Source organism: Hyaena hyaena, unplaced genomic scaffold (assembly GCF_003009895.1).
Source record: "Hyaena hyaena isolate Hyena2069 unplaced genomic scaffold, ASM300989v1 scaffold_366, whole genome shotgun sequence".
In the NCBI taxonomy this organism is placed as follows: Eukaryota; Metazoa; Chordata; class Mammalia; order Carnivora; family Hyaenidae; genus Hyaena; species Hyaena hyaena.
In genome coordinates, this window is record NW_024080999.1 from 864,611 (window position 1) to 879,575 (window position 14,965).

Here is a 14,965-nt window from a genome sequence, read left to right on the forward strand (position 1 = left end):
ATCTCATGGGATCATGAGCCCCACGTCGGGCTTTGTGCTAATAGTGCAAAGCTTGCCTGATATTTTCTCTCTCTCTTCTCTCTCTCTGTCCTTCCTCTGTTCACATGCACACGCTCTCTTTCTCTCTCTCTCAAAGTAAATAAGCATAATTAAAAAAAATTATGCAGTGGCATGTTTAAACGTATATTGAAATACAATTTTATAGTATCTCAGATAAAATAATGATAACAAGATCCAATCATTCTTTTTGGATATTTTCTCCAGGTTTTTTTTTTTTAAACCACCATCTTTCAAAAAGCCAATACAGTGTTGGACATAAAACATAACTAACCCTATCTATAAGCTACCTGTTCTATTCCTTTCATATTTCAGTACAATGTGTTTTACCAGAAAGTATCTTGTACTGGAACTGGGGCAACTTAGTTTTCAATTGTGCCATCAACTACATTCCACTCCCTTTAACCATTCTGTGGTTCTGTGCCTTGGTTTCCCCATCTGTCAAATGGCAATGATAAGTCATGTCCTACCCCACCCTAGGGGACTGTTAAGACGATACAATGAAAAATCAAGTACATAAACTCTTTCCAAGTCAAAAGTGAGATATTTACAATAATGGTCTCTGTGGTTGTTGCTACAAATAGTACTTTACATTATTTGGGGAATGGAAACAACTCATATTTGGGTATCTTAGCTTATAATCTAACAGAATATTGTTTTCTGGTTTGAGCTTCCTTGTTTGAGCTTCTTCGTTTTTAGTCTTTGGCTTCCATTTAGTATTATTCTGTTCTTTTTGGGTAGAGCTGTGATCTCCCTTTTCCAGAATCCAGAATCCAGACTTACTCTATTCCTACTAGTCTATTAGTCTAGTCGTAGTCCCATTAGACTAGTCCTAGGTTCTTCACAAGTTGACCTGTGCTTCCAGTCATGAGTTCATGACAGGTCTAGAGGGGACAGCTCACTTTTTCACATGAGCTCTGAAAGGTAAGCACAGCCTTGTTGTAAGTGGAGAAAATCGTTTCCTGCCAGTTTGCCTCATGTGACGGTTGGCGGGGATGTAAGAGGCCCCGGTTTCTTCTGAATTTGCAAATAAGCCTTTCTGTGTTCTGCTTTTTACCCCCAGAGAACATTTACCTGCTCCCTGAGGAATGTATTTCCCACGGCAAATCTCACATGGTTTATAGAAGGCGGCTTTCCTCAAGGTGAAGAGGAAGGTAAGGAAATCGGTCAATGGAAATGGATTTGGCAAAGAAAGAAAGAAAGAAAACAAAGAAGAATAGAAATTGCCATTTCCCGAGCTGATCTTGGCACTTAAGAACAATTCTCATTCCAAGACAAACATCATCTTGCCTACCAGATGCCATTTTCTGGTACCTCATCTAGTGCTCCGAAGAGAACGGTGGTGGGTAACGTTTCCAGAGTTAAGAAATACACCCGATTTCCTTAACTCGCAACTGTTACTCCACTGTTAGTAAAAGCAGATCTCTTACATGCGGGCCAAGAAGTTTAATTCAACATACACGTATTAGTAATTTCATTTAATTCAAATAACTTAGCACCACTGTGGCAAATCAATAAACAAATACGTTTTCTTGTAAGGATCTGAGTGGGGTGGGGTGGGGAAGCCTAGAGGAAGTACATATAAAGGACTGGGCTTTATGACAAGGAACCGCACCAGGAGGATTAAACATGCTTAGAGCAGGGACACACACCGAGACAAGCTCCAATGAGAATGCACAAAGCTGTATTTTTCGTAGGCGACAAACATGGCAGCCTGTGCCAAACCAATCCCAGCCAGCCCCCGCCTGGAACAGCAGCCCTTCTTCCTCTTGAGCCACGTTTTTCTCAAAGCTCAATATGTGTTCAACAGTAACTGAGTCACCTAGCTCTTGCTACATTATTTTTAATTGATAAAACGTTTATGTTGATGATTGATCGCATTGATCCACTTGATTCATTTTGAGACTATTCCTGGTTTTGTTATTCACTTTGAAAACAATTCACCCACACTGATGACCGGATGCAATCCTGAAAATCTCTCTTAAAGGTCATTGCAGATATGGTCTCCCGTTAAGTAAGCCCTGGTTTGATGTGCTCATTACCCTCCCCGACCATGAGGCCAGGCACTGTAGTCAGAAATCTACCACATTTAATTATTACTTTGGCAAGTAACGACTTCAAAACTAGCATTTAGAGCCTTTAGTGTACAGAAGCCATAAGAGTTCAGAAAGTTCTGGCCTACAGTGACAGATGGTTTTACATTAATTTCCTGCTGCCGTGCATGCTATTTGGAGGTTGTACTAACAGTGGCAGTTAAACAGTTTCTATTTCTAAAAGAGACTCACAGGACTCAAATGACAATGGCTATAAATCTACAGCTTATTTCAGGAGAAGGACACAGTGGAACACCGTTAAAGTAAGGATATGCATCCCATGTATAGATTTACAGCAAGAGGGCCAGTGAAATCCGACATGGGCTCCTATGCAAAAAGGGGACCACCAATGTGACACAGAGCACCTCAGAAGCAGGGAGCCCCAAATGGAGTCTTGGCTGAAGGTGTTTTATATTTTACTTAGGCGTATTCCTGCTATGAAGCCAGACTCGACCGCAGAGCCTTCCCAGATTCTAGCCTGGGCCGGGTGCAAATCATCAATCTCACCGTTTTCGATAAACAATAAACAATGCTGGTGAGCTAGGACAACTGGCCCCAAGCCCCTCAGACCCGTGGTCACCAACAAAGCAATGCTATTAATCAACATATCCCATACGTGGCCCAGAGATCAGTGCCATGCAGGGGCTTGAGCAAAAACAGTTGACGTTAACTGCAGACCTGCTGGACAGGCCCCTACAGCACAGAAGCTGTGGCTTGACCTTTTTTTTTTTTTTTTAGCATTAAAATATTCTTTCTTTCTTTCTTTTTTTTTACAAATAGTTTATTGTCAAGTTGGTTTCCACATAACACCCAGTGCGCATCCCCACAAGTGCCCTCCTCCATGGCCATCCCCCCCACCCCCATCCATCAGTCCTCAGTTTTTGTCAGCATTCAAGAGTATCTCATGGTTTGCCTCTCTCCCTTTCCCCCACCATTTCCGCCCTTCTTCTCCCCCTTGATCCTCCGTCAAGTTCCTCCTAATCCTCCTATAAGTGCAAACATATGATATTTGTCCTTCTCTGCCTGACTTATTTCGCTCAGCATAACGCCCTCAAGGGGTTTGACCATTTTTGACTCCGTGTTACCATAAACTGAACCATTCCCAGCCATGCCTTGCCGTCACTGTATGGCTCGAACAGGAAACACTGGTGACTGATCTTGTTCTTAATCTGTCTTCTAGAAGTATACATTACTAATGAAGAGAGAAAAGACAAAAGTGGATTTTGGGAGCTGAAGTCTGTTTTGAAAAGGGGGTATGGTAATAAACCAGCCCAGTCCAACAACCTGACCGTCTGGTGTATGGCTGTGTCTCCAGTCCCCGGAAATAAAGTGTGGAATATCTCATCTGAAAAGATCACTTTTTCCTTGGGTGAGTTGTCTATTTAATAAGGTCAACAAGGGGTGGCCAAGCCTGCCATAAGCACAGAACATTTCTAATTAGAACAAATAGAATACTCATTATTCAAGTATTCCAATCTTGAAAAACTCTTTACCCAACTCAAAATTACTGAATTTCATAGTATCAAGCCTCTTTTGATGGGCAATTTAACTCTGCTTAAAAGAATTTCTTCCAATAAAAAGTAGATGATTCCTGTTTCTAAAGAATTTCTAGTGAATATGGCATTTTTGCCAAATTTCGTTAATAATAACTTTTTGTTAATCTACCACATAATGAAAATTAACACTAATATATTGATGATGAAGAGAGATTCTTAAAATCCTAAAATCTCTTCTGAGTCACTAAACACCTTCAATTACATAGAGCATTTATAATTTTAATACTTAGGAATGGATAAACCATATATGAGATATAAATAGCTTGAGGATAAAGATTGTATCCTAATGATTTTAGTGCCCCTAAATTGAAGCACGGAAACTGGCATATAGAAGATTTTTATGATTTGAAAATTGATACGTAGGATCATTCTACTTATTTACAGCATTTGATGAACCAGAATGTGCACTACTCTAACCTGACCAAATAATGGAGATTTTACTACATAAAAGATGTGAACAAATGTTTCAACAAATGCAGTGACAACAGATTGCCTATAAAAAAAATAGAAGTTTGTAATGACAACTATCAAACATGCATCTATAACAGCAAAGTAATACTTAAACAGATTTGTTAGCCATTATCACAACTCTGCAGGACCATTAACATCTTTTACCACCTTCCTATTTTTCAGAGAAATTGTAGTCTATAACATACTCATAAAACCCAGGGTAGTTTATAAAGGAAAGTTCCTCTTTGTTTCAAGGCCAGTGTCTGCGTCTTGGGTCCTACCCAGCCATTTCATCAATGCAGTCATTTGGTTCCTGAGAGCCTTGGCAGGGAAGGGTATGCGGCTCAATGCAAATCCATTCCCTTTTTCAGAAGTCGGTGCCATTCTGAATCTGGGACAGTGGCATCGTGCCTGTAATGTTGCCTGTGTATGTGTGTACATATACACACACAGACACATCTCCCTACGGACTTGGAGTTAATCATTCAGAAATGATCATGGTTTACACTAAAACATCCATACTCAATTATGCCTAATTCCCGCAAAAAGAAATGCACCTCCTTTCTAGAAGGCTGGGCACAGGCAAGGCTACGGTCTTGGAACAGGGTAAAGGTAACTGGTTCTCATATAGATTTGCCAGGAACTTTGGCAGACCTTAAGGATATAAGCTAAAGGCCAGACAACCTCAAATTCCTATGGAGAACCCTATTCCCATCACAGACGGAACTATATTTGAAAAAACAATATTTTCTGATGTTAAAACTGAGCTTTTCTTGATGAAAAAATTTTATTTTTTAGAGCCGTTTTAGGTTTTCAGCAAAATTAAGAGGAACGCATGGAGACTTCCTGTATGCCCTCCCACACACAAGCGTAGCCTCCCTCATTATCAGTATCACTCACCAGAATATGGTTCATTTGTTACAAACCTATCCTGACACATCATAATCACCCAAAGTCCATAATGTACCTTAGGATTCACACTTGGTGTTGTACATCCTATGGGTTTGGATAGATGTATAATGACATGTACCTATCATTATTGTTTCAAAAGGCCCAAATTTTCACAGCACTAAAAATCCTTTGTGCTCTACCATTCATCCTTTGCTGTTAAAAGAATGCCATTAGAAGGATGGATATCCCCTACCCCTGGAAACCACTGATTATTTTTAGCCTTTACAATTTTCTCTTTTCAGAATGTCATTTAGTTGGAATCACACAATATGTTGCCTTTTAAGATTGGCTTCTTTCACTTCATAATATGCATTTAGGGTGCCTCCATGTTGTCTCATGGCTTGATAGCTTATCTTTTTTTAGTACTGAATAATATTCCATTTTATGCATGTACCGTAGTTTATGTATCCACTCACCTACTGAAAAATGTTTTAGTTTGGGAAATTAGGACTAACGCTGCTTTGAACATCCATGCGTAGGTTTTTGTGTGGGCAAGAGTTTTCAATTCCTTTGAGTGAATACCAAGGAGTACAATTAATTGCTGGATTGTAGATAAGAGTATGTCTAGTTTTGTGAGAAGACACCAAACTGTCTTCCAAAGGAGCTGTACCATTTTACATTCCCACCAGCAGTGAATGAGAGGTCCTGTTGCTCCACAGCCTCACCACCATTTCATATTGTCAGTGTTATGGATTTTGGCCATTCTAATAGGTGTATAGTGGTATCTCGTTGTTTCAATTTGCATTTCTCCGACAACATATTATGTGAAGCATCTTTTCCTATGCTTATTCGCCCTCAATATGTCTTCTTTGGTGAAGTTTCTATTAAAGTCTTCGGCCCAATTTTTTAATCAGGTGGGTTGTTTTCTTACTGTTGAGTTTTAAGGGTTCTTTATATATTTTGAATAATAGTCCTTTACCAGATGAGTCTTTTGCAGCTGTTTACCTCCAAGTCTGTGGCTTCTCATTCTCTTGAACTGTGCTTGGTTTTAAGATAAGAAAATAATGAATAATTTTGAGATAATAAGGGAGAACACTGATCCTGATCCCCAAAGCACACTGTAATTCCAATTTTATAGGACAGCCCTTGATGTAGTATAATTTTAGGCTCTGAGCAGATGGTTATTTTTAAATTGTCAAGTGAATTCTTATCCTTTATGATCAAACATTAAAGACAATAAATCTTGAAAGCTCAGTTTCCCCAAATTATAGCTTACATTCTGGTCATAGTCCAGCATATATCTTTAAGAATGATTTAGAAGATGCAGTAGAAACTCTCTAAAGCAATGTCATCCCTGGATCATACTTCCTTACTTGTCATAAGTTCTTAAACACTTGATCCCCAACACTTTCTGCTTGTGGTAATACTGTTGGGAACTTTATGAACTCCGAAGAAAACTTCTGATGCCTTGTGCAAGAGTTACTGCTTTATCAGGCCATTACTGTTGACAGATATTGAGATGAAAATCTAGAAGAAAAATCTAAAGTAGAGGAATCCTGAGAATATTGCAGAGCAGAAAGGAGATTTAGTAAGAGGAGGGGACTTTTTTGCTCCCCTTTGTTCCCAGAGAACAGTTGGAAGCTTGCAAGCAAACAGCTCTCTGAGATGTTCCCCTTCCCCACTACCTCCCAGTCTCCCAGTGAGTTCAAATGCTTGGTGATTTTTATTCTAGTAAATTTCAGAAAGGGAAAGGAGTCGGTGTAGGGTGGTCCGTGGCTCTTCAGACAGCTATTTGAGCACGAGAACCTACAGATTCTTGTGACTAAACAGTAAATAATTTTTTAAGTTCTTTCCAAAATACTTTACCCTGCTGCTACCGAACCCCAAGTTCAGCTGCCCCTCACTCAAAAGGCCAATCAATACTCAAGAGAGCGGTTTTGATTGGAAAGGAATATGAGCTTTATTCAGGAAGCTGGCCACCTGGGGAGAAGATGGGCTCTTGTGCAAAGGCTGACTCTGTGGTTTCTGCCTGTTCCAGGGATTTTTAAAGGGGTTGAGTGTCGGTAAGGGGGTACAGTGGTCTGTAACATTTCTTGACTAGGTGCAGCCTTCGTGGTAGCCAGCTAAAGACTATTTCAGTGCTGGGAGTTGTGTGAGGGCATCTGCTTCCTGTTTCCTTTTATTTTTTTAAATATATATATATATTTTTATTTTATAAAGAGAGAGCGAGCAAGTGGGAGAGGGGCAGAGGGAGAGAGAGAGTCTTAACCAGACTCTGTGCTCAGCTTAGAGCAAAACATAGGCCTCGATCCCACAACCCTGGGATCTTGACCTGAGTCAAAACTGAGTTGGACACTCAATTGAACGAGCCACCCAGGCATCCCTGCTTCATGTTTTGTGAAGGGCAGGAGTGCTCTCTTCTTTCTAGGAAGGAACCCAAAATCTATAGGTATACAGTGGAAGGTTAACCAATCACATTTGCTGAAGTTTAAATACTACTAGGTTAGTAGGAGAGGTGGGGGTAGCATCATTGCTGGCCTAGCTAATTAGAATATTTAAAATTGTAGCACTTGCAGGGTCAACTTTTTGGTATATACAATGAGTTGCTTTGTTTTGTTTCATTTTGTTTTGAGGTGGAGGGGATGCTTTGTTTTATTTTAAAACAAAAGTTGAGTGCAAATGCCCTCTGGGGTAGGTAAAGTCCTCCCTGTCATCAGCTGTCATTCACCACGACATGGATTTCCATCTGGGACCCAAAAGAGACTTAAGGGTTGATGAGTCATGTGAGTGTGTTTGAGTGTGCATGTGTATTTTTTGCATGTGGAGAGAGGATTCAAAAGGGATGTCTCAGTAGTGGGGCAAGAGAACCACTGAATGTTGAGGCGAAATATGCCAGACAAATACTTCTTACTTCATGATTTTTCTCATACCCTGGCTGCTCCTAGGGATCCTAAGAGTATCAGTTAAGGACTTTTTATTTTATTTTTGAGAGAGAGACAGAGAGTGAGCAGGTGAGGGATAGAGAGAAGGTGACAGAGGATCTGGAGCAGACTCTATGCTGATAACAGCAAGCCTGATGCGGGGCTTGAACTCATGAACCGTGAAATCATGACCTGAGCTGAAGGATACTCCACTCACTGAGCCACCCAGACGCCCCAGTTAAAGACTTTAATCTACGTACAAATTACCCAAGGATCCTGTTCGAAAGCATATTCTGATTCATTAAGTGGAGATGGAGGGGGAGGGCCTGAGATTCTACATTTCTAGCAAGCTCCTAAGAGATGCCATGGACCACATTTTGAGAAGCCAAGACCTAGCAAGGCCTGGAGTCCAGTACATTTCTAGGTGGACCGGCTAAGGGCTGATTCGAACTCTGAGGAAGCCCTGGAACTGACCAGCTGCCCTGGGGGACAGGCACCTGGTCACTACTGCCTATGAGGGGGTCCCGGACACCCTACTAGGCCTGCTGCAGATAGGACACACTCAGGAAGGGATGGAGTTGCTGTAGGCCAGCAGCTTAACCCCTTACAACACGATGGCAAATGCAGTGGTCTGAAAACTGCTTGGCATCTTTCTGTCAAATTCTACATTTGAGTTTTGGGAAATAGAGTGGTTATTGTTGTTGTTGTTGTTGTTAAGTTTTAGCCACTCCTTTCTACACCCCCTGTGTCTTATTTTGACCAAGGAGAAGTTTCTACTTTACAAGACAGTCTGAAACCAGAAGGACTTTTTCTTTTTTCTTTTCTTTTTTTCCTTTTTTTTTTTTTGGCTGCACATTTCATCTCGAAAACTGCATCGTTTTTGTTAAAGAGCAAAGAGTTCATTTCAAAATACAGATCTTGCAGTCACAACTCCCTCATACCCCACAAGGTTGTGTGTATCAAGAACCTCTCAGATTATAAAGACATGTGGTGTTGAAATAGGGCAGAATAACATCTTAACATAGAAATGTTCAATAAATGAAAAAAAAAAAAAACGCTTCCTATGGTAGAAATCCAGGATTGAGCATAACCTATCAACATCTTCTTTTCCAGGAGTCAACAAACTTCTTGTTTTTATCTGCCCGGTAGTAAATATTTTATGCTTTGTGGACCATATGGTCTCTATCACAACTACTCAGCTCTACCATTGTAGTACAAAAGCAGTCATAGTAGACATTACATAAACAAATGGACATGACTGTATTCCAATAAAACTTTATTTACTAACACAGGCAGTGGTTGGGATTTGACTTGTGGGCCATAGTTTGCCAACTTCTGTTCTAATCAGTCTACAGAGAAAAACACCTGGACATTGTTTTTCCAGGTCCATTCTCTATCTTATTAAGGCCACTACTTTGGAAGATGATGGTTATTATGTGTCCGCAGTCAGATATGTACTTAAAGTTGGTCTTCTCTCTTTCAGTATTAAGAAGGAATCTATATGCATTCATTCATCCACCTGCATTTGCCAGGAATCAGAAATACAGAGATTTCTCAATCACTTCTTTGAGGGGTATACTGACGATGTAGAGCAATGAGGCTTTTGCTAGGGTAAACATTGAGGGCTATGAGCACATCACAAGGATCCCTAGAGTCCTTCAAGTTTTAGAAGGTGCATACAAGGCAGTTTGTGGTGAGAAAGTGTGAGGAAACAGCATATACAAAAAGAAAGAGTCCACGGAGATCAGGTTGAAATATCACCTGTTGGACTGAGGGTATGATTTGAGATGTAGAAGATGACAGGCAGCATCAGGAAATGAAGTGGGATTGTAAAGGGGCGAGGAAAATAATGATCAGATGTGTATGTCGTGCTGAAGTGTTCAAATATGTTTTAGATGGTACCAGACTATTTGTATCCTCTCCATGTGACTTTCTCCCTACGCTGCACCTACCTCCTCAGAGATTAATAGCAAGGGATCATTTTTTTTTAATGTTTTTATTTATTTCTAGGAGAGAGAGAGAGACAGCATGAGCAGGGGGAGTGTCAGAGAGAGAGGGAGTCACAGACTCTGAAACAGGCTCCAGGCTCTGAGCTGGCAGCCAGCACAGAGCCCGACGCGGGGCTCGAACCCACGAACCGCGAGATCATGACCCAAGCGAAAGTCGGACGCTTAACCGACTAAGCCACCCAGGCACCCCAAGGGATCATTTATATGATAAGATAACAGGTCAGATCCAACTGTGAATATCACGTACAGCCAACAGCAATAACAACACTGCCAACATTAAAAATAAAACAGAGATACATCTTGATTACAAAAACACATTCTTTCCAACACTCTATGTGCTGTCAGGTGCCATAACTTATATACGCTTTTCCCTTAAAATAAATTACAGAATAGAACCAATAGTATAATTTATAATTAAGTATCCAGATAATTGACACATTACACCAAATGTCATTATATCTAGAAAATCACAAAATCCCCTACCCTTAAAATCATTGAACCATATTTAACCCAGACATTCCTAAAGTTAATAGATCCTTCTGGCATTTGTGAATTGGTTTCTACTGCTAATAGGACTATTTTACCATTCAATAATAGAAGCTTAAGGAATTAGCATAAAGTGTATAATATGATAAAACAATGTATTATAGGCTCTCTTTCATCCCTACCTGCCCCCACACACATCAAGAAAATTTATAGCCAAATAAAAATTTTGTGACAAAAATAAGCATTTTAGAAAAAGCAATAATAATGCCATCAATCTTGCAGTTGGAGCATTTCATCATTGTTTCTCTTGCCAATAATATTTTGCAGGCTTGTGGATTTGTAAACGGTATGATTATTTTTCAAACAGTTCAAGATACTAGCTGTTTTAATTATTTTACCAGGTCTTGGTTAAATGTTATTTCCTCCAGGAAGCTTCCCCTGACCTCCCAATCTCGGTTGGTACCCTTTGTTTGCATCCCTGTGGCACCCTGCACAATGCCTGGCCACCTGCCTGTTATCTAGGACTATGGTCCTTGAACACAGCCCAATGCCTTTGTCATTCACCGCTACATCCCACAGCGTTGCATGTAATAGGCCTTCATTAATGAATTGTTGGATGAGTAGACAAAGTTGTGGGGGAAATTAAGTCAATACATCATCTTTATGTTATAATATTTTGGTCATTATTAATATCCATTTCATCCTTTCAGGCTCCATGAAACCTCCAGCAGACCCTCTGCCTAATGTTGTCACATCCACCCTTGCCACCCGAACTTCTCCGGCCAACAGCGTATCTCCTACAAGTAAGAATGTTGTCACACGGCCTTCCTTTTTTTTAAAATTATTTTTTAAAATTTGAGTATAGTTGACACACAATGTTACATTAGCTCCAGGTGTACAACATAGTATTTTAACTTCTAGGTGTGTTGTGCTCACCACAACTATAACCACCGTCTGTCTCCATACAACATTGTTAAACTACCACTGACTATATTCTCTATGCTATGCCTTTCATCCCCATGGCTTACCCCTTTCATAACTAGAAACGTGTGTCTTCCCCTTCCCTTCATCCATTGTGTCCATCCCCACTCTCCTTTCCCCTCTGGCAACCATCAGTTTGTTCTCTGTATCTATAGATTTGATTCTTCTTGCTTGTTTATTTGTGCTTGTTTTTAGACTCCACATATAAGTGAAATCATGTGATATTTGTCTTTTCCTGTCTGACTCACTTCATGTAGCATAATACCCTCTATCCATGTTCCTGCAGGTAAGCACAAACTCATCCTTTTTTTTAAGGATGCATAATATTCCATTTTCCTTATCCATTCATGTATTGATATACCCTTGGGTTGCTTTCGTATCTTGGCTATTGTAAATAATGCTGCAATAAACATAGGGGTGCATAGATCTTTTTGAATTAGTATTTTCATTTTCTTTGGGTCAATACCCAGTGGTAAAGTTATTGGATCATGTGATATTTCTATTCTTAATTTTTTCTTCACACTATTTTTCCACAGTGGCTGTACCAATTTACATTCTTGCCATCAGTAAATGAGAGTTCCTTTTTCTCCACGTCTTCTCCAGCACTTTGTATTTCTTGTCTCTTTTATTTTGCCACTCTGACAGGAGTAACGTGATATCTCTTTGTAGTTTTGATTTGCGTTTCCCTAATGGTTAGTGATATTGGGCATCTTTTCATCTGTCTGTTGGCCCTCTGTATGTCTTCTGCAGAAAAAAAATGTCTATTCAGTTTCTCTGCCCATTTTTTTAAATCAGACTTTTTGTTTTTTGCTGTTGAGTTGTATACGTTCTTTATTTCATTTTTTAAGCTTTTATTTTAATTCCAGTTAGTTAACATACAGTGTTATATTAGTTTCAGATGTACAATATAGTGATTCAACTATTCCATACATCACCTGGTGCTCATAATGACAAGTTCCTTAATCCCCATCACTTATTTACCTATTTCCCCACCCACCTCCTTTCTGGTAACCATCAGTTTGTTCTCTATAGTCAAGAATCTGTTTCTTGATTTTTCTCGCTCTCTTTTTTACCTTTGCTCATTGTTTTGTTTCTTCATATGAGTGAGATCATATGGTATTTGTCTTTCTCTGACTGACTTCTTTTACTTAGCATTGCACCCTCTAGCTACATCTATGTTGTTGCAAATGGCAAGATTTCATTCTTTATTATGGTTGAATAATATTCCATTGTATATATGTACACTATATCTTCTTTAACCATTCATCCATCAATGGACAGTTGGCCTGCTTCCATAGTTTGGCTATTATAAATAAGACTACAAACATGTATGAATCCCTTTGAATTAGTGTTTTTGTGTTCTTTGGTAAATACCCAGTAGTACAATTACTGGACTGTAGGGTAGTTCTATTTTTGATTTAGTGAGGAGTTTCCATACTGTTTTCCACAGTGGCTGCATCAGTTTGCGTTCCCACTAACAGTACATGAGGGCTTCCTTTTTCTCCACATCCTTGCCAATGCTTGTTGTTTCTTGTTTTTGTTTTTAGCCATTCTGATAGGTATAAGGTAATATCTCATTAGAGTTTTGATTTGCATTTCCTTAGTGATATAATGAATAATGTTGAGCATGTTTTCATTAATCTATTGTCCATCTGGATGCCTTCTTTGAAGAAATGTCTGTTCACGTCTTTTGCCCATTTTTTAATTGGATTTTTGTTTTTTGAGTTTGAGTTGTATGAACTCTTAACATATTTTGATTATTAACCTCTTAATGGCTATATCATTTGCACGTATCTTCTCCCATTCAGTAGATTGACTTTTTGTTTTGTTGATGATTTTGTTTGTTGTGCAAAAGCTTTTTATTTTCATGTAGTCCCAAGGTTTGTTTTTGCTTTCGTTTCCTTTGCCTTAGAAAACATCTAGAAAAATGTTGCTGCAGCCAGTGTCAGAGAAATCACTGCCTGTGTTCTCTTCTAGGCTTTTTATGGTTTTAGGTCTCACATTTAGGCCTTCAATCTGTTTTGAATTTATTTTTGTGTATAATGTAAGAAAGTGGTTCAGTTTCATTCTTTTGTGTGTAGCTGTCCAGTTTTCTTAGCACCATATTAAAGAGATTTTTTTTCCCATTATATATTCTTGCCTTGTTTGTCATAGATTAATTGTCCATACAAGCATGGCTTTATTTCTGAGTTCTCTATTCTGTTCCTTAGGTCTATTTTTGTGCCAGTACCATACTGCTTTGATTACTATAGCTTTATAGTATATCTTGAAATCTGGAATTGTGATGTTTCCAGCTTTGTTCTTTCTCAAGATTGTTTTGGCTATTCAGGGTATTTTGTGATTGCAGGAAAATCTGAGTATTATTTGTTTTAGTCCTGTGAAAAATGATGTTGGTATTTTGCTAGGGATTTCATTGAATTTGTAAATTGCTTTGGGTAGAATGGACATAAAATGTTGTTGGTATTTTGATAATGATTGCATCAAATCTGTAGGTTGCTTTGAGTAACATGGACATTTTAACAGCATTAATCCTTCCTATCAATGAGCATGGAATACCTTTCTGTTTGTTTGTGCCATCTTCAATTTTTTTCATCAATGTTTTATGGTTTTCAGAGTATGGGTCTTTTATCTTCTTAGTTAAGTTGATTCTTTGGGGGATTCTGGATGCAATTATAAATGGAATTATTTCTTAATTTCTCTTTCTGAGACTTTTTCATTAGTGTTAGAAAAACTACTGATTTCTAGGTATTGATTTTGTATCCTGCAACTTTATTGAATTCATTTATTATTTCTAGTAGCTTCTTAATGGAGTCTTTAGGATTTTGTATATTTAGTAGCATGTCATCTGCAACTGGTGACTATACTGTTTACTTTCCATGAGATATCAGCCCTTTAACCAAGCAGATTGATAAAGAAACATTTTAGAAAATTTGTATGATTCATGTTCCTTTATTATCTATAACATTTTAGGTAAGCATAGTAAGGACTATTCTCACGGCTTTAAAGAATTAACATAGCTTCCAAAGCCCTTCACTTGAAGCCTTGGCAAAATTAGGGTCAAGAAATATGCAGTGAGAAATTTAAATTCTGTATTTATTATTAAATACGTTAATAAATTGACAGTCTTCTTCTACAACTGTGTTCTCAGTGGGGTGTTTAAGAAATTGGTTATTAATGGGCACCCTGTGGACCAGATGTAGTTAGACAGTTTTAAATTTAAATTTGTTCTGGTGCAAATTAATTTTGACAAAGTTGGCTGGTGAGGACTAAGAATTCAGCCTCCCAGTGGCATTATTAATAATGGAGGCCAGGCTGGGTCAGTGTTACTATGGCAAAGGGATAGCAGTGACTTTCAGAAGGTCGTATTGATGCAAACAAATCATAAATTCCCATGACTGTGGCCTTTGTGTTTAACAAGGAACCACAGTTACCGTCTTTAATACGAAAAATGTATATTCAATGTAGAGGAGAAGTACAGTTCTCATTTCTTATTTAATTAAAACTATCAATTTTAGCTCAAA

General features: G+C 38.8%; 1 protein-coding gene across 7 annotated transcripts in view; it reads left to right on the plus strand.

Annotated features, from left to right (window-relative positions):
* CD96 (CD96 molecule) overlaps positions 1-14,965 on the plus strand; it is a 113,016-nt gene that overhangs the window by 55,216 nt on the left and 42,835 nt on the right. For all 7 annotated transcript variants that reach the window (XM_039250386.1, XM_039250381.1, XM_039250382.1 and 4 more), the window contains 3 exons: positions 1,121-1,211; positions 3,331-3,519; positions 11,174-11,266. In XM_039250386.1, the coding sequence (XP_039106317.1) occupies positions 1,121-1,211; positions 3,331-3,519; positions 11,174-11,266 (373 nt within the window). The remainder of the gene's footprint in view (positions 1-1,120; positions 1,212-3,330; positions 3,520-11,173; positions 11,267-14,965) is intronic.